Source organism: Balaenoptera borealis (assembly GCF_965194805.1).
Source record: "Balaenoptera borealis genome assembly, chromosome: 5".
NCBI classification, from domain to species: Eukaryota; Metazoa; Chordata; class Mammalia; order Artiodactyla; family Balaenopteridae; genus Balaenoptera; species Balaenoptera borealis.
In genome coordinates, this window is record NC_138862.1 from 65,839,413 (window position 1) to 65,859,605 (window position 20,193).

General features: G+C 46.2%; 1 protein-coding gene across 3 annotated transcripts; it reads right to left on the minus strand.

Moving 5' to 3' along the window:
- Nucleotides 1-95: 95 nt before the first annotated feature.
- Nucleotides 96-16,452, minus strand: POPDC2 (popeye domain cAMP effector 2). 3 transcript variants are annotated; one of them, XM_082394971.1, is made up of 4 exons: nucleotides 15,746-16,452; nucleotides 11,989-12,097; nucleotides 5,697-6,108; nucleotides 96-590 (listed from the first exon to the last, which is right to left on the minus strand). In XM_082394971.1, the coding sequence occupies exons 1-4, from the start codon at nucleotides 16,234-16,236 to the stop codon at nucleotides 505-507; spliced, it is 1,098 nt and encodes a 365-aa protein (XP_082251097.1). In that variant the 5' UTR covers nucleotides 16,237-16,452; the 3' UTR covers nucleotides 96-504. The 3 variants fall into 3 exon arrangements, with proteins under 3 accessions (XP_082251097.1, XP_082251095.1, XP_082251096.1); XM_082394969.1 differs by having other exon boundaries at nucleotides 5,603-6,108; XM_082394970.1 differs by having other exon boundaries at nucleotides 5,555-6,108.
- Between the last annotated feature and the right edge of the window lie 3,741 nt (nucleotides 16,453-20,193).

A 20,193-nucleotide genomic window follows, 5' to 3' on the forward strand; every position in this document is an offset into this window, starting at 1 on the left:
AAAAATTTTTAAATAAAACAAGACAAAAACAGTGAAAACTTCTTGGATAGCTGACTTCATTGATCCTTTCAGAACGCTGAAAGAAACAACATAAGGAAAGGAAATGAGTGATTTATTGAGTGCTTACTAGGTGCCACGCCATGTCCTAGGGTGCTTTACCTGAATCAACTCATTGAATCCTCACAACCCTGTGAACTGGGTTTTATAATCCCCACTTTACAGACACTCAGAGAGACTATGTGACTTGCCTGAGATACTGCAGTTAGTAAAGGATAGAATCTGTGCTTTTGCACTTTTGGATGCCTTCTCTGGGAAGGAAGGCTGGTGAAGGCAAAGTTCTAAAAGTCACTCGGGGGCCTTGGTGTGGCTGCAGCACTTTAGCATCTTCTGTGTCTGCTCCGACCTTGCCCATGAGCCTTCCAGAGGGTGAGAAGAGGGGTGTGCACACGAGTGATCTTCCTGTGAGGACTGACGTGGCCAGAGAAAAGGATGGTCCATTGATCCTTACAGTTCAGGAGTCAGAGTTGGAGCCAAGGGGGCCCGTCCCCTGGACATAACTTGAGAGTAGCTCTGGAGAGGAGTTCTAGAAGCTGTGGAAAGACAGAGGAAGGAGTTCAGCACTGTGGCTCCAGATAGCTCGCATAACTTCACAGGGCTCTTTTCACGTCTTTTTTTCCTCTACCAGTTCCCAATATTTTAAGTGTACCCAATGCCTAACATATTAGGGGCAGATGTATCTTTGAATCATTTCCTTCTAGAATATTAGGGTGAGTCAGCTTTGAAGTTACATAGTCCAGTCCTCTCATTTTATAGGAGAAGAGACCAAGAGATCAACTTCGGTTGCTTCCTGTGAAGAATCTATACGCTTCCTATGAAGAATCCTACCTAACATTATGGAATGAGTTCTCAAAATTCTGCATAGAAAATTGGTGAGTTTTACAAAACCCTGTCTTTTATTTTTACAAAGAGAGGGATAGGTAAATGAGGCCTGTAAAACAGAAGTAGAAGAATAACCTGGGAGTGGGCCCGGGTTGCAGGCTGCTGGGATCCCGAGGGCAGGGAGGGAACTGCTGCCTCTAACTTACCTGCCTGAACACGGAGCCTTGGCAGGTCGAGTAGAGCTACCATCTAGAGACCCAGACCCTGAGGCCCCAGGCAGCTCCTGCCATGCCACCTTCAAGGGCAAGTCTTCTGCCGCAGGAGGCTTTCTAGTGGTTCTGGGAGAAACATGCTATTTAACAACACTGACAGCTAACTAAGCACCTTATGGCCACTTCCGAGGGAAAGAGCCTGAATATAGTGTGACGGTGATCAGTCTCTCCTGGGCAAATAAAACAGGTGAAGGTCTGGCTATAGCTTAGTTATTCAGGGGCCAAGGAGCTAGTGTGTGCTTTCTTTGGATCACCACCTTTTTGCTGTTCCTTTTGTTGTCAGGGGATCCTGTCAGCTGCTACCTTCCTTGGAATACCAGACTGGGGGAAATAAGATGGGAAATCATGTATCTCAGAGGAGGAGGGCTAGGGAGCGGAAGAGAGAAGCAGGGGCAGCGTGGGGAGGAGTTTGTTAAATAATTCTATACAGAACAGAATTTTAAAATACCTTATACATTAAACTAGTGCTTTATAGCTTACAAATTGCCTTTGTGTACTTAATCTCAATTACTCCTCACAGCAACCTGGTAAGGTAGACAGAGGCTACCTATCTACTTCTCAGTAGGTACTAATTATCTATGAGACTACTAGCCCTGTTTCACAGATGAGGAACTGCTCTTGAAGGTGGTTAACTGGCAGGACTAGAGTCACATCTTAGAATCACAGAATCATAGCATCACAGAGTTAGAAGGCACCTTAATAGCAATAACCTAAGGCATCCTTCTCTCAGAGCTTGAATCACCTTAAAAAAAATCTCTGAGAAGATTTCTTCTGATCCCTATTTGAATTCTTCCAGTGACGAGTAACTCACTACTCCTTGAGGCAAATCCATTATTAATACTGAGCTAAAATCCTCTCCTTATAGCTTTCAGCCCTTAATTCATTTCTGTCCTCAAGAACGTCACCAAATTAAGGGAAATTGTAATTCCTCTTCTTTTCAAAATTTGAAGGTATTACTCTTGTCCATCTCTTGCAGATTAAGCATCTTACATTCTTCCAGCTGTTACTCATGATTACTCATAATGTGATTACCTGGCACAGTGCCTGAAATACACAGTGGATACTCAGTGAATGTTTGTTGAATTGGTTCTCTGGCCCTTGGTACTATGTCCTGGTCCTGGCCTCCTTCCTTGACCACAATTAGCCTCCATGTTGTAATCTGTTTCTCATTTGTTTGTTTATTTAAATAATAGAGAGAAAGGAAACAATATACAGTATTTACTTTCAAACCACAAAGTCTTCAGAACAACTTGAAAACATAAGCAAAATTGCCCAAATTTCAGACAGCTTCCAGTTAATTTGTGATAATGGACTCATTATCTGACTTAACTGACCACTTCAGAGATGCATTCATTGAGCATCTCCTTTAAGTAAGACATCAAATGGAGCATTGTGGAGTGTGTTCATAGAATTAACTGGAAAGATTCTAGTGAAGGCAGGGTTAATTTGAGGTCTAACTGTAAGACCCGGCGTGAATACATTATCCTACAGCACTGCTTTGCATGTTAAGAAAAGTAGCACCCAGTTGTGGATAATTCTGGGCACCACCAAACTGAAAAATGTGCTCTCTTCAAAAATAAGCTCCAGTAGAACCTCTGACTATTTTTAGTTGGTCTTAAATTGGCTTGGTGTGAGGGACAAGCGCTGGCGTCAGTGTGATGAAGCTGTGTCCTGACAATGCAGAATCCAGTCAGCTTCATGCCTCTTATGTAAGTGCTGGGCGGGGATGAATAGCGATGAGCTTACAGTTCTGGTCATTGCAGAGCCAGGGACTAGATGGTGAATTGTGCCCTGCTTTAGAAAGGAAACCAGAGTCAATTGCTACCAGTCACGCGGGACTATGGTTATTCATTACAGTAATAACCCTAAAAGGAGCTTGATGGCAAATAAGTCAAACCAAACACCCTAAAACACAATTCGAGGAAAAGGTCTCTGGGTTAAATTATCCCATTATCACAGACTAAACTGAAAGCCGTCTAAAATTTGGCCGATTTGATCACATTTTCAAGTTGTTCCGAAAACTCTGTGGAAGTAAACAATGTGTTTTTTCCTTTCTCTCTATTACTTAAGACAAAGAACATTTAAAAACCTACTCTCTTTATACTACGAATACTAGTACTTTAGAAAGTGAGTTATGTTAGCAGTTTTCTCATCTTGAGCCTCAGAAAAGGCTGAATTTGGAAAGAGGCCTTTTATGCAATAGTATTAAGGGTGGAGGACCTGGGAGATGGAGTCGTGACCGCCCTGCACATGAGCATCTGCACTGTCATCACGTGGTAGGTGATAGACTCTTCACAGGTACAGAATGGAGAGAACTCCTAGTCAAGCAGGACCTACCACCCAGCAGGGAGGAGGACAGTCCCAAGTCACAAGAGAAATCATAGTGAAGTACAGCAGCGAGTTCTTGCTGGAAGACATGCTGATGTCCTGGGGCTTGTGTCCATTATACTGTTGACTGGCTGCTTCTCTTTCCTCCTCTGAACAGCACATCCTTTGCCTTCTCACATAAACCCAGGAGGGCCTTTGGGGGCCAGCTGGGCCAACACACTCACATGAAGAAAGTGAGGTTCAGTGAGGTTGTGTGGTTTGCAATCAGTAGCAGAGCCAGACATAGCAGCCAGGACTTCGGGGTCCCAGTGTGGGTCTCTTTCTTGTTTACAACCCCGCCTGCCTCTTAACGTTTGGGATAACTCATGCATAAGATATGTAGCCACCAAAGGTGGGAATTTTCACACCTTCACTTGAATGGTTTTCTTTATAGGCAGAGGGAGAGGTACTGATCTTGGAAGAGTCAGGATTAAAAACTAAGTTGGGGATACAGGGCAGCTTAGGAAGAAGAGATAGAGCAAAATAGGAAGTGGGGCAAATGGGAAGAAGGCAAAAGAGAGATAAATACAGCAACAGTAAAATGGGGAAGACGTGGAGGACAAATATGTAGAGGGGAAATTAACCGAGAAGAAGAAACAGGCCTTTTTCTTCTTAAGAGCAGCAAACTGAGGGAACCAAGGACTGAGCAGAAGTCAGAAGGAAGGGAGAAAGAGGAGAACAAACAGAGCCTGGAAAAGAGAAGAAAGCCAGGAAGAACATGAGGACACAGGGAGCTGCTGTGAGTTCAGAGTGTGTGCAGGTGGGTAGCTGTGTTGGACAAAGAGAGGGACCCACAGGACAGAATCCATATGCACTGGTGGGGGTGGGCGAGTAGGGCACAGTGGGAAGGAGGCAACAGGAGAGGACAACACAAATGGAGGAGGTCAAGAAAGTGATTTCGGGTGCCAGACGCTGGTTGTAAGGACTCTGCTTCCATAGATTATCAATTCCACACCTATGAAACCAAATAGCTAACCTTTTATCGTTTGCCTCTCTTGCCTCTTTCATCATTTATATGACTTGCTTTTCAAAATATACAAACCTTCACTTACTTACCTCACGTACCCTAAATGCCTTCCTCACTGAACTAGTGTCTTGGGAAAACAGTCAGTGTTTCCTAAAGAATGATTAATCTCTTAGCTAACCCTCCCCCACCTTGGAAATGCCTTCCAAATTGGAAACAGTGGGATTTTCCTCAGGAAAAGCCAGGCCTGCACCATGGTTGGCTGGAGTCCTAGAGGAATAAGTCACACAACATTGTGAGAGCAGCCAGGGGGAACATGAAAGCAGTTACCCAGAACTGCTCAGCACACACTTTCTTGTACACTCTCCTAAGATGTGAGCGAAATCCTGCACGTTAGTCCCACCCAGATTACGCCCACTCTACCTCCCGCAGGTGTGGTTTTCTGGGAAAGTCACCCTATCATAGTAATATTCAGTCACAGCAGTGTCCAGTCCTGTGCCTGAGCAAATAACACACTTTCCACTGGCACAGAGGAGAGCAAGGTGGGGACATTTTCCTCCCAGAGTCATTAGCCTCTAATCACAAGCCTCTTCGAAATACTCGATGTTAACAGAGGTACCTGTCCAATCCAGGCTAAATAATGACTGCTTTCCAGAGCTGACTATATGCCAAGAAGAACCATTAGGAATTAGAACCATGCCAGCTTTTTTAAAAAATCCTTTAAAATGCATGCCACAAATAAAATCCCCTTTAGTCTTAGCTGTGGCCTTAGTTATTAGCACAACCTTGCAAAAAAAATTAGCCACCTATCTGCTTGCTCAAAATGTTGACCAGCCAGCCCACTTTCAAAAATGCAATCACACTTAATAAGGGATGAGTTAAAAAAAAATTTTTTTTAAAACTCTCATGCTTTGCGTGCACCAAGAGTGAGTTGCTATCTGCAGGGTTGGGTTAATGCCACTTTCTGGGAATCCTCGGGAGGACAGGCTCCATGAAACGATCTTTTGCCCTTACAAACCCAGTTAAGGCCAGCTGTTGGCAAGAAAGTGGCAGCTGCCTTCTGAGTACTTACACAGGATCCTGAGCCCGGCAGCCGTGCCCATGTTAGTTCTCCCCTCACCTCATGTACTCCCCATCACTCTGATAATCCATGAACGATTCTGATCCCGACACCTCCTCAAAATCCTCCAGCACCAGACTGGTAGAGTCCTCACCCAGGACACTGCTGTCGGGCCTGGACATCCTGACCCAGGGAGGAGGTGCAGGAGGGTTGGCGGCCGCTGGAGGTGGGGAGCTAGGGGGTGTTTGCTGGACAGATGTGGGCAGGGCCTGAGGAGGGGGAGATGCAGCAGGCTCACGGACGTCCTTGTCATCCTTCTGAGACTCTGGTCCTGCATCTGGGGCAGCAGGACCTAGGACGTGGTAGAGGCTGGGGAGACGAATGTCGAAGCGCAGCCCGAACTTAGCAAAGAGCTTGTCATTGAGAGCGTAGAGCTTCTCCGAGATGTCATAGCCCAGCAGGGCCGAGAAGAGGCGAGAGATGTATCGCTCTTTGGCCAGAAGGAGGTGGAGACTTTTCCGGGGCCAGGAAATGTAGCTACATTCAGTCTCGGCTGTCAGAGTGACCTGAGAGGGGTCAGGAGCAGAGAGTAAAGGTTGAAACTAGAAAATGTGTCCATGCTTAGCACAGAGAAATACAGCATTTACTTGGCAAACTGCTGCACTTTTCCTGAAGAAGCTGTGGAAGTAGCTCTCCATGGCCTTGCCTGGAAGAGGTCCTATGACTGACTTTTACTGCGTGCACTGACATGACAGGGGTGGGGGGTGGTTGTGTGTGTGTGGGTGCTCTTGTCAGGAGCCCTGAGATCAGCCCTTAACTCGCTGGGCCCTCACCTCCTGCAGCCTGAGTATCCGCCTCCGGTCTCCTCAGCTCTCCTACTCTGTGTCCCATGGCTGATCTCACTAATGGCTACAGAAGGTTCTGAGCCTGCTGTGATTACAGGAGAGAAGAAGGGCCACCTAGTGCTCAGAAGGAAGGTCAGGATGCTGATGACAGTTTGTTTTAAGGATAAAAAAAGATAATATATTGGAGTGGGGACACAAAAAAGAGTTGGAAAGAATTTCAGTGAGAGAAGAGCCAGGCTGCATCCAGTGGACAGAATGCTGGCTTGGGATTCAGGCCCGTGAGCTGCTCTTGACTTGGGCCCTACAAGTAACCAAATGGATCCGATTACTGAAGTCAGAAAAAGGGCACAGAGGAAGAGGAACTCTTTCTTTGGGGTTGGGGGGGCCGCCACCTTGCAGCATGAGGGATCTTAGTTCCCCGACCAGGGATCAAACCCGTGCCCCCTGCATTGGAAGTACAGAGTCTTAACCACTGGACCTCCAGGGAAGTCCCAAGAGGAACTCTTAAGAGCACAGAGTAGAAGGACACCCCACTCTCCATTTATTTAGACATCTAGAAATTTCTGGGCACTCACTATGTGCCCATGATACAAAGCTAAGTTACACTAGCAGGGTCAATAACGTGTGCCCAGCACAGAGTAGGTGCTTGATAAACCTTGTTAAAACAATGATGGTAAAGCTAGGTTTCAAATGAAAACATGCTTAGGATAGTAAAGAAAAAGGGTGTGGAATCACACAATTCTTTATACTCTGGCCATAATACTTTAAACGTGAGCAGGTTGGCAGAGCTCAAGATGATTTGTGAATCGAGACAGTGGAAATGAGGAGGAGGAGGACAGCAGCTGACATTTACTGAGAGGCGACCACATGTTGGCATTGTGTTAAATCCTTTATGTGGGTCGTCTCATTAAAGGTAGGGTTGGCTTTCCAAACATTCTTTGTTAGAGATCATATATAATCCTTTTATTTCTTTGCCTCCAGAACTCCCCCTCCCCTCCCCTCAATCATCAGCACTGAAGTCAGGGCTCTAAATTAACTCATCAAGACCAGAAACAAGTTTAAAGTTCTGGCTTTACCGCTTTACTAGCTGTGTGACATCAGATGAATTGCTTAATCTCTCCGGGCTTGTTGCCTCATGGGAAAGAATTATTACTCACAATCCATCCATTACTAATTTGGTTCAGCAAGTAATTGTCACATCTGCCATAACCCGTACTTTCGATGTACTTAGTAACAATTCCCAAACAAGAAATAAGGGTGCTGCACATGAAGTGGGTGTGCGTAAGAGCTAATCTGGACGCAAACAGCGTCCTCAAAGCTGAACACAAAGACCGTGGGCATTCTTGTGAACATGCTGTTACTTCTTCCATATTAAAATGAATCAAAATTTTAAAATTAAAATCCATTTTCTTCACTTCACTTCCTTTGCTAGCTAACACTCCATTGATTTGCTCTCCTTTTCAGCAAAGCTCCATGAAAAAGTTGTCTATACTTGCTGTTACCAATTCCTCTTGCACTCTCTCTTTAGCCAGCAAGGCTTTGCCCCAGTGGTCCACAAACTGTTCCTGGCAAGGTCACCAATGACCTCTACATTGCTGAGTCTGACAATCAGTTTTCATAGCATTCAGTCTCTCCTCTTTGATACTCTTTACTTGGTTCCCAGGATGCCATACTCTCCTGGTATAATCTCCTGATTGGTCCCTTTCAGCTTCCTTTGCTGCTTCCTCTTTTTCCCTCCAACTTCTTAACACTAGAGTATCCCAGGGTTAATGGATTCTTGAACCCCCTTTCTGTCTACGCGCACTCACTTGGTGATCTTGTCCTATCCAATGGCTTTAAACATCATCTGTGTACTATGACTTCTCAACCTCAGACCTTGTTCCTTAATTCCAGACTCAAATATGCAACTGTCTTTGCAGTGCCTCCATTTAAATGTCCATAGATGACGCAAATCTAACCCTCCCCAAACTGGACTTCCTCTCTTCTCACAAAGCCGATACTATTGTAGCCTTCCTTATCTCAGTTGATAGCAGCTCCATCCTTCCAGTTGCTCAGGTCAAAAGTCTTAGAGGTTTTCTTAATCCTCTTTCTCTCATGCACTACAATCCAATGCATTAGGAAATCCTTTTGGCTCTATCTAGAAAATATACGCTCTGGCCCTAGACGATGTGGCTCCATATCACCTCTCTGACTTCCTCTCCTACTATATTCTCCCCTCCCTCTCTCTGTTCCAGCCACATTGGCCTCCTTTCTGAACCTCAAACATGCTAGTCCTTCCCATCACCCAGCTTTTGCACTGGCTCTTCCCTCTGTCTTATATGCTGTTCCCCCTGATATTCTCAGAGCTCACACTACCAATCATTTCAGGTCTTTGCTCAGATGTCGCCCATTCAACAAAGACTTCCATGAACACCCCATTTAAAATTGCAACTACAGTTGACCCTTGAGCAACACGGATTTGAACTGAGTGTGTCCATTTAAATGGGGATTTTTTTTTTGAATAGTAAATACTAAAGTACTACACAATTGGCCGGTTGGTTGAATCTGAGGATGTGGAACCCCAGATATGGGGGAACATATATTTGGCGGTTGGACTATATAAATTATACATGGATTTTCTACTGCGTGAAGGGTTGGTGCCGCTACCTCCTGTGCTGTTCAAGGGTCAACTTTATCTCTCCCTTAATTACACTACTCTATTTTTTTTTTTTACTAGAAGTTATTATCTTTTAACATATTACATAATTTACTTATTCATTATGTCTATGGCTTATTTTTTGTCTCCCCTACTAGAATGTAAATTGCATGAAGGCAGGGACCTTCATCTGTTCTATTGACTGATATATTCCGAGCACCTTTAATAGTGCCCAGGTGAGAATTCCCTGGCGGTCCAGTGGTTAGGACTCTGCGCTTCCACTGCAGGGGGCACAGGTTCAATCCCTGGTTGGGGAACTAAGATCCCACATGCCACATGGAGTGGCCAAAAAAAAAAAAAAAAAAAAGATAGTGCCCAGGTTACAATAACTGCTCAATAAATACTACTGAAGTGAATGAATGAAATCAGGAGAAGACTACCAATCTTGTATGTTGCAAAACAACCTGATGTCGTTTTCTCATGTCCTATGTAAAATCCTTCCTAAAGGTCTTCAGGGAACCAATGGTTTGACTGATTCCCACATACACATGCACATGTCTGTAATAAAGTTTTTTTTAAAACTTCTTTTTTTTTAAATTTTTATTTATTTATTTATTTTTAATTTATGGCTATGTTGGGTCTTCGTTTCTGTGCGAGGGCTTTCACTAGTTGTGGCAAGTGGGGGCCACTCTTCATCGCTGTGCGCGGGCCTCTCAGTATCGCGGCCTCTCTTGTTGCGGAGCACAGGCTCCAGACACGCAGGCTCAGTAATTGTGGCTCACGGGCCCAGCCGCTCCGTGGCATGTGGGATCCTCCCAGACCAGGGCTCGAACCCGTGTTCCCTGCATTAGCAGGCAGATTCTCAACCACTGCGCCACCAGGGAAGCCCAATAAAGTTTTGACCAGCTCTTTCTTTAATCCTCACCTTCGAAGCTGGGTGAATGGATTAAATAAGCTGATGTACGTAAAGAGACCTTGGGTCCAGTAAAACATGATGCAAGTTGGAGAAATAATGCCGATTTTTGTGTGATCCCTCCCATGCTATGTTCTTGGTGACTAATGAGAGGGTCACAGTGCTTAACAGTCAATAAATTCTTAATTGAATTCTTGAGAGGTGTGATGGAATGTTGATTCCCTTGTGGTAAACTCAGTAAGAATTATGATTCAGTCACTGTGGATTCCCTATTAGTCAACAAAGACTATGCAATTGCAAAGGCAAGGACAAGATGAACTACAACCTGAGACAACACTTGACATTTGCAAAGAGGAAATGGGACTTCACAGAACCAAGAGCAAATATGTGGATCTCATTGCTCCCAATGGGGATGCATGCTAAAAATACAAATGGGAGAAATATGACAGTCCCTACATCCCTCTCAGATGACTGAGAGGCCATCTGGGGTCACAGCCCTTCCTTTCAAGCATAACTTAGGGGAGGACGCCTGGCTTATCCACCACCTGTTTCTCAGTTTCAGTGTCAGAAACAGAGCCTGGTCTGGCTGGCTCAGGACCTGACTCAGGCCTCCTGAGGGTTCTTATGGTCCTGGGAGGGTTCTCAAAGGAGACTGCTGGGAGGCTTGGAGAGGACGTGAGTGTGTGGTGGATGAGGCACGTTCAGAGGGGATCTGTGGCTGGTGGTCTAGGCAGTGGGATCAGGATTGCCTCTCAGGCTCTGTCCTCACAGAGCCAAGAGTCAGGGTGGGGCGGAAGCAGGCCCAGCCAGGTGGCACTGCCTGGCATGTGTCTATTCTGGGGTTGGCTCGAATGCTCGCCTGAGGGACTCCCTGATAGAACTGGTAGGAGACACAGGGAACCCAGTACTGGCAAACTATCTGGACAGGGGAGTCCCTATAATGGTGGGTATATGTAAACTCCACTCTCCTGGTAACCCTCCCATTTTAAAAAAGAATAGAAATAGTGGTGTCAGGCCACTTGGCTTTGCCACTTTCTAGATGAAGACCTTAGGCAAATTACTTGAGGTTTCTAAGCCTTAGTTCCCTCATCTGTTAAACATGTTAATAACAACATTCAACCCAGAGGATGATTGTGAGAATTAATAAGGCAATAAAATAGGTAGTGCCTGCCACGTGCTAGCCATTCAGTAAGTGAGAACGACAAAGAAGGTAACTGGAATCTGAAGGATTGGCAGAGAAGAGAGGAGGGCTCTAGCAGCCAGGCCCTGAACTTGGAGTGTGTATGTGATGTCCTCTGGAGCCCTCTGAGACACCAGCTGCCCACTGCCGAGTCAGTTCAGCGAACCTTTACTGAACACCTACTACTGTGCACAAGGTATTGCCCTTTGGAGCCTGAAGATGGAGAGGAGAGCCCAGATTTCTACCTCAAGGAGTTTACTATGTGAAAGACAGAAAGGAAACCAAATCGTTAGAGACATGTGCGCAGTCAGCATGGTAAAAGGAATAGAAGAGGCACGTAGGCGGTGTGCAGGGCGGAAGCTGGTGAGGTCAGCCTGGGCAGGCCTCAGAGGAAGTGAGATGCCATGGCCTCCTCTGGATGAGGAAAGTGCATTTCAGATAGGAGCGACAGTAGGAGCCAAGGCATGGCCATTGCAAAACAATGTGGTGTGTTTAGGGAAGTACTAGTAGTTCGGTAGGGCTGGTATGAGCAGGAACTGTGAGGAAGGAAGGGACTAGAGATGTGGCTGGATGTCACTAAAGGTCTTGAGTTACTCCCTAAGGAGTGTGGGCTTTTCCCTTGTGGTCACTGGGGTCTTCTGGAAGAGTTTTCGGCATAGGAGTGACATAGCCCCCCTCTCAGGGGTCTGCACCTCCCTACCCCACCCTTCCTCTGCCAGGCACTTTTTCCACAGGAGGAGGGTGCTCCCACCCCGAGCATCATATTGGCAGTTGTTCAAGTGACAGATGTAAGAGGGGAAAGATGGAGGCAGGGATATTGCTGGGTTACAGTGGGATGGGCTGGGGCGGTGCTGCCATGGGGCTCCCTATTACCTGGAAGACCCCCTCCGCAGAGGGATGCAGCGATTCCCACTCGGGAGAGTCCATGAACTGGTAAGGAAAGATGTAGTGCAGAAACTGCCCGTCCTGGCTCACACGAACCCTGGCAAAGGGAGAGAAGAGACTGTGTGGGAAAAGGGAAGTGGCTACCCGAATCCTCTCCGAAGTCTAAGTTACATGTTAAAAAGTGGAAAATGATTAGGGTCCAGTATGGGCTCTTTCCTCTTTTCCCCAGAAAACTCAGAGTCTCAGCCTCAACCTCTCCTCTAAAGTGAGTTATACTGGGAAAGAAGGTTCCTCTATCAGGCAGAGGGGGCAGATCAAAAAGATCTTTAAGGTGCATCCTGTCCATTTGGAAGGAGATACTGTTCCACTTTTTCTGGAGCTTTATTGGCTAAACAATTATGTATGGAGCACCTTCTGTGTTCCTGGAAATCTGGGAATGTGGAGATGATCTGATCCTTGCCTTTAAAGACGTTACAATTTAGTGGAAGTCACAGGCACATAAATAACTGGCTGTAAGTCAGCGTGTGCTACTGTGGGACAGGAGACTAGAGGACGGAGAGAGCTTAGTTCTCTCCAAGTGGCAGACTTCTCAAAGATGATATCTGAGCTGAGTTTTGAAGAATGAATAGGATATTGAGAAGCAGATCAGAATGGGGATGGAGATCTGAGAAATCCAGTGTGGAATTCTGTTTTCCAGTATCTGCTTTTTCCCTTCCTCCATATTTGGAATTTTAGCTGGGTTCATGGCTGCCCGGCTAAACTACATTTCCCTACCCCCCTTGCCGCGAGGTAGAGCCATGTGATTACGTTTTGGCCAAGGGGATATTAGCACTCCACACCTTGCTCCTAGTGAATGCCTAGATATATATGTATGTGTGCAAATTACCAAAGACCACCATCAATTAATAAATTATTGCGTATTATCTGACAACCTAAAGATGGAAGACAGAAGGGGACGTAGGTCTCAAACCAAGCCCAGGATGTGGTGTCAACCTACACTCTCTGATGGCAGAAACGCACCTGCTCCTACAAGACCTATCAATATGTGTAGATAGCCATCAGAACTTCCCTGAGTAATGAAAGGATACAAGGAAAGATGAAGTGCCCCGTTCTCCTACCTCACAGTCTTCACATATTCTGTCCCCTCCAGCTGCCTTTCTTCCCAATTCCCACCTTCTCCTCAGGCCTCAGCTTAAACATTCCTTCCTCCAGGAAATCTTGTCTGGCCGCCCCAGGAAAGTTAGGTCCACCGCTTAAATGCTCTCATTGCACTTTGCCTTTCTCCTTGGAAATACTATGTCTGTTTTTCACCACTATGTCAAACATGAATTAGTGTCTCTCTTCATAGACTGTAAGCTCCGTGAGTACAAGGAAAATATTTTTCATTTTTTAACACAAGATCCCTAGTCCCTAGCCCTCTTCATAAATATTTTTGGAAAGGGGGAGGGAGGAAGGAAGGGAGAAAGGAAAGGAAGAAGGAAGGAACGATCAAACAAATGAACTCACTGTGTCACCATAAATGGGACCAAAACCTCAAAGAAAAGCTTCTCTAACAAAGGAATAAAGACAACAGGAAAGAAATGAAGCTGCTGCCACACACATCAGATCCTCCCGTCCTCTCCCCAGGCAAGGAATCTGGACACCCAAGCAAGCCACTGAGGAAGGACAAGATTTTAGAGTGTGAGTAACATCTAATGAGCCTGCATGACTCCCTGAAGCCATTCACATTGTATATTGTATCCTTTGTAGTTTGAGTCTCCTCTTCCTTCTTGATCTCCTGGACATCAGGTAATTTCATCCTCCAAGAAGAGCTTAGACAGTTAGTTGCCTCTTCAGGAGTTCATGCTTGGGATTGTATATGAGAGAAAATCTCCAACAGTAAGCACAGCTTAACAGGGTGATGAACTTTGAGGAAGTCACTTTGCCTTTCTGAGTCTTGAAAGGGATTGACTGCCTTATGAAAATAAAACAAAAAGGATGTCTGAGATTTCAGCAAAGCGCTCCAGATGAGAGTCTGCACGTGAACTGGGGAGGTCTCCACAAGAAGCCTCCATTTCCTGGCGTGGAGTTCTTGTCTGCTGCTTTGAGGTGTTTGGTACCTCACCAGCCAAAGGTATGATGATTCTCCTTTAAAGCTGGAGCCTGGTCATATAGACTAGAAGCTCCTTTCCCCAGCTCCAACTTAGCAAAGTTGAGACAGGATGACGTTGAAAGATCTCAAAACAAAACTCTTACTTCCAAACCTTGCAAAGCAAGAAAAATATCAAAATTGTCTAAGTTTTGACTCAGGTTTTGGATGCTAAGTATAATAGGAAAAGCCACACTGAGAGGGCAAGGCCCCCTCTCCTCTTCACAGGGACGTGGTCTTCTACAAGTTCATGGTAAATCCATTATATAAAAGATACCTGAACCATACAATAATCCTGATGTATGGTTTATTTACACTTCAGTTCACCCATAAATGAAATGAAACATCACAAAACCTCATAGCTCATTCAACCCAGGACCTCAGACTCCAAACAAAATAAAAACATGTATACATCACACTGATTCTATACATTAATACATAAATGCATATTATTACTAGTAGCAGTAGTTGTTGTAGTACCATCATCATCAATGTCAAACTCCTTTTTTTCCCCACTGTGGCTGGCGGTGTTATCTGGTTTCTTTCTTTTTTTTTTTTTTGAAATCAGACCCTTCTGATTACTTTCTTGTCTTTCTACCACATTCTCCTGGTCTTAAGAAAGCAGGAAAGAGGAAATTAAGGACAAAGCTTTTGAAATACTCTACTTGCTTTCCACAGAGCCAGCCCAAGTACATACCAGGTTAAGATGCTTAGCTCCACATACAAGTCCCACTAGGGCAATATTTCAAAGAATTCACAATTTCCTACCAACTGTGCAGCACAGAGCTCCATGGTATATTTGTTCAGAAGAGGTCAGTCAATGGCCAATGCTCGCATGCAGCCTGACCAGGCATACACTAATCCTGACAAAGCCCATTTCTGCTAAGGTCTGACTGTCAGCCTCCTTAAAAGGTGTCAGCCAGGTGTCTCCACCATATACTCAAAGAGACACACGTGGGCATCACTACTCCTCCCTCACTGTCTGGCCCGCAGGTTTATAGCACTTTACTTCTTCGTCTGTAAGAATCTCAATAGAACAATTGGAAGTGGAAAAGTGGACAAGGGGTATTCCTGCTCCATACCTGGGTATATACAGAATGGCTTTACCATAGAATCTGTATGGGATATTCCCCAAGATCTTTGATGCCCTGGAGGGAACAGGCGTTACAGGAAACCCCCTCTGTTTTGGCACTGTTTCTTGTACATACTTGGCACTTAGCAAATGTTGAATGCATATGGAAGGAATGAATTAATCTTATTGAAATGTCCAGTTTTCCAAAGCTTACAGAGATATTGCTGCAGTTTAGGCATGACGTGCTGGCATGTGTGTGTGGTGTGGTCATTTCAGACCCAAGCTCAAGAAACGCTCAGCCCACACCTCCCAGCACAAGTGCACACACAATCCTTCCTGCCAATCAAGGTGCCTCATGAGCTAGTTTCCTCATGGAAAATGCTAAGAAAGGGGAAGCAAGCGCATGCTTAGAAAAATCTATTTTGGTTTGTTTGACTTGCCACATCCTTCCTCAGTGGAAGGGACGTGAAATGGAAAGGGAGGCACTGGGAAATTAGAAGCGTGGGCGTGGGGAAGAAATGCTGGGCATTGACGGAGCGGCTTACCGGCCAGAAAGTAGCAGGGACAGGCGGTCTATGGGCGTCTCGCCCTCCACGGCGTAGGTCTGCTCCGTGGCCAGAGTCAAGACTTGCTCCTCGCAGCAGCGAATGATCTCCTTGTACGCTGGCAGGGGTACCTGCAGGGGCAGGCACAGCGTCTTGTAGAGGAGCTCGAACTCCTCAGGGAGGGTGTCCTCGCGCAGGCGGTACACCAGGTGTGCCAGCTGGAGCACGCAGGCAGTCGCCAGCAGGACGCTCCAGAGGACGATGTCCAGGCCGCAGGCATCGAACCAGCCCCACAGCACACAGCACAGGTAGCCCGTGCCCAGGAAGCCAAAGAGGTAGAAGCACCCATACACCCCGCTGCCCCCCATGAAGCCCAGGAGCAGGAGGCAGGTGGCCAGGTGGTAGACAGCCCCTTCCTGGTCCCGCCTCCAGCCGACGCACAGCGGCCCGCTCCAGAGGAGCTGGCCCACTGCGCTGCCGTTGCTGCTCATCTTCGGGCCTCAAAGCCTGTCGGGCTCTAAGACCGTCCCCACGTGGGAAATCCAGGAAGTGGGTTAGCCTGTCCTCTCAGATGTCATCTCACCATTGGCTTCTCCCCACAGCTCCACCTTTCCTGGGAGGAATGCTTCCAGTAGCTTGGGGAATGAATGGCAGAACATAATACACTTCATGGAGAACTGAAAACCTTTCTTTCTCTTTCCCTCAGCAAGGCTCTGGCCCTCCCTGCAGAGCTCTGATGAGTGTGCACGGCTCCAGGTTTCTTAGGACGGTCTTCACACTTGGCTCCTGGCAGGAAACCTAAATTGTCCTGAGGAAAAGATAGGACTATGGGGCTGAAAACTTCAGCAGTGAGGGATAAAAAAGCAGCCACATCCTGCTCTCCGTTGTCCCCAAACAGAATGAGGAGAGCCCAGCACGGGAGGCACATTTGTGCTCCATTTGGAATGCATCTCTCTTGGCACCGGAAGAAAGGGTGACCCCAGACGGATACCATGTTTGGAATTGGAATCCAAGAGGTACTGGCAGTGAGAAAAAACAGGCCAGGCACACAGGCAGGCTGGAAGAGCACTTAACATACCTCCCCAGAGGACAAGATAAGACCTGGGGCAAAAGAGGCATGTGGGGGTGTGTGTGTGTGTGTGTGAGAGGGTGGGCAAAGGGAAAGTGAGCACAGAATTTACTGCCACACCTCAGGCAGGACACTGTCCAGAGCCCCCTCTGGGAGGGCTGGGGGCTCTCCTGAGGTAGGAGGACACTTCAAGGTCGGAAAGTGTGGGACTATTATCAGAAAAAATGCTAACAGTGAGAAGTGGAAAACCCCTTGAAGGCCTTTATGAAGTCACGTTGGAAATATGACTTTATTTGAAATAAGCATTTATTTGACAACCATTAAACAAAATTAGCTATGCAAAGCAGCTTTTTGAATTCTGACTTTCTCCTGCGTGTATCTGGATCTAGTAATAGTTAATACAATGGTAATACATTGCTCAGACCATCACCCCACCCACCCCAATATTGGCAAATTATAATAACCATCACCTATTGAACACCTACAAAATGGCAGACGCAGATTAGGTATTTTACATACACATGATTTAGTCATCACACAACCATTCCAAATAAATATTATCCTCCTTCTACATCTGAAAGAAACTGAGGTTTAGAGAGGTAACAAGTTCCAACAGGTAGTAAGTGACAGAGGCAGGATTTTTTTTTTTTTCTTTAATAAATTTATTTATTTATTTATTTTTGGCTGCATTGGGTCTTTGTTGCTGCGTGCGGGCTTTCTTTAGTTGCGGTGAGCGGGGACTACTCTTCGTTGCGGTGCGTGGGCTTCTCATTGCAGTGGCTTCTCTTGTTGCGGAGCACGGGCTTCTAGGCACGCGGGCTTCAGTAATTGTGGCACGTGGGCTCTAGAGCGCAGGCTCAGTAGTTGTGGCACGTGGGCTCAGTAGTTGTGGCTCACAGGCTCTAGGCGCACGGGCTTCAGTAGTTGTGGCACACGGGCTTAGTTGCTCCACGGCATGTAGGGATCTTCCCAGACCAGGGCTCGAACCCGTGTCCCCTGCATTGGCAGGCGGATTCTTAACCACTGCGCCACCAGGGAAGTCCCAGAGGCAGGATTTGATCTCATCTATCAGACTTACTGCTGTGTCCCAAGTAGTTTGCACAGTTAGTGGAAATACAGGACGAGATCCATGACTCCTAACTCCACTCCCCCCAGAAAGTCTGAGGACGTTCAGGAACTTCTGGATGAACCTGGGGTCTACCTTGGGTCATCAATTTGAAATCTGGGAATATGCAAACACTAAACTAAGAAATGTCCCTCTGGCTTCCACATGACTCCTTGATTTTGTTTCCTTATTACCATTACTCCTACAGCCCCTGAGGTATGGGGGAGGGGACAGGGGGTGGAGGCACCCAGTAACCTTCCAGAACTATTCAAGTGCTCAATCCATAGGGACCTTTATTATACTGCTAGTAACCTAACTAAAATTAGTGAGAAATTAGGAATTGTCAAATATGCAGAGGAGTAGAAGTTTTCAACTCAACACACATTGAGTGCCTGCTATGAGCCAAGCACTTAGAGAATCAAAGATTCCCAAGAGCTTTCACTCTATCAAGGGAGAGATACCTCAAAAAACAACCTCAATTCAGTGTGGGAAGCATAGTAACTGAGTTGAGTTTAGGAGAGGTGGCAGCCTAGAAGGAAGGTGGCATTGAAGAAGGAAGACACAGGTGCTAACAAGGAATTTGGGGTGCAGGGGTTGAATTAGCCAGGTAGAGGGAGAAGAGGATTTCTAGCGGTGAGAACAGCAGAAGAAGCATAGGCACGGAGGTGTGAAAATGTACGGCATGTTGAAAGAAGCTGGTTTTTTTCTTCTTTAATTACAATCACCTAACCAACAAATGTGCATCTTATTCCCTTTTTTCTAACGTTGAGGGGGAAAATCAGTGGCAAAGGAAAAGAGCTAGAGAGCTCCTGGAGAAGGGCCCCGTGCCCCACCCCGCCGCCCTCGCCCCCAGCCTTTCCCACAGCAACCATTTGGGTCCTTGATGTCATTTCAGCAGTGGAGTTTGGGGATTTCCATATGCTGCTTTTCTGTCACCTGCCTGCCCCCTGGCCAAGCCACCCCCTGTAGCAAGCAGCAGCTGCTCATCCCTCCACCTTAGTCATTCACCCCCGGAGCTGTCAGAGTGGCTGTCTCTGCCAGCTGTGAGCAAGGAAATGAGAAGCACAGGAACAGAAACAACCAAGGCTCTGCCCAAGATAGAATTTCAAAGCAGGTCATCTTTCTCAGCAAGCCTGACCAATGGGCTGGTCCTGAGCCCTTAAAGAGACAGGCAGACCAACTGACTGCTGCTCTCAGCCTGCCTTCTTTGTCAATCCACAAATGTGCTCATCTGAGCAGAAGGTACTAACATTTATCAAGCAGTTATTGTTTCCTCATGTCTCCCCATGATACTTTATTTTTAATGAAAGAAACAAGCTCAGAGAGGTTAAGGAACATCCCCAAGGTGACAGAGATAGTATGTGAATAGGGGCTAAAGCCTAGGTCATTGTGACTCTAAATTGTCTGTTTTCTGTGCTGTACCACCTTGCCAGGTACTTTGGGGAGTTAATATGTGTCCATATGCAGGCTCATTCATTGCTACCAGGGATTTGAGTATGCCGCTGGGGTGGCATAAACCCCACATGCTGCCTGTAGTGACAGTGACAGTGATGCCTGTGGGGTGGGACCTATGACAGGAATACAGTGAAAAGCTGTATCTTTGTTTTTAAAACCAGGTTTGATAGAAGAGGAAAGAAAAAAGTGTGTGTCAAAATGGAATGTTCTTATAAGGAAAGCCACAAATACGCAGGCAGAAGCACGGTAGAAAATATTTGGGGAGAATAAAAGGAAAGACACAGAAGTCACATCATTTGTTGAGTCAATTCTATTGAATAAGCATTTACTTAGGACAAAGTATGTGTGCCAGGCACTGGGGGTAGAAGATGAGGAAGACAATGAGTGAGGGAGACTGACCCAGAAAGAACTACAACCCAAAAAATACACTTATTGGGCATGGGACCAATGAGACATAAGAGAATGTGTCAGGGAGCTTCTGGAAGAAGTCTACTCCCTGGTGGAGACAGTAAGGAGGCCTGCTACCTTTCAGCCTGGCTTGAATACAGTTGTGTGATGATTTAATGCCTGACGCTACCACAACCATGAGATAGGAAGGGGTTCAAAGGAAGCACTGATAGGGGAGCAAAGAATTCAGGAAAAACATCACAAGGGAAGATGACATTTAAGCTGGTTTAAAAAGCTGAGTAGGTGTTCCCCAGCTAGGGGAGGGCATTCCAGGAAGGGAGAACAGAATGTGAAGTCAAGTCCAGAAGTAAAATGAAAATACATGGCATATTCTGGTAACAGAGAACAGTTTGTTACCAGTGAATCAAAGGG

Excerpts from the sequence above, each read along its gene's own strand:
- POPDC2 (XM_082394969.1), bottom strand. The coding sequence starts at position 16,236 with ATGAGCAGCAACGGCAGCGCAGTGGGCCAGCTCCTCTGGAGCGGGCCG. Across the intron at positions 12,098-15,745 it reads TCCCTGCTACTTTCTGGCCG|GGTTCGTGTGAGCCAGGACG; the intron begins GTAAGCCGCTCC and ends TCCCTTTGCCAG. Across the intron at positions 6,109-11,988 it reads CTGCGGAGGGGGTCTTCCAG|GTCACTCTGACAGCCGAGAC; the intron begins GTAATAGGGAGC and ends GACCCCTCTCAG.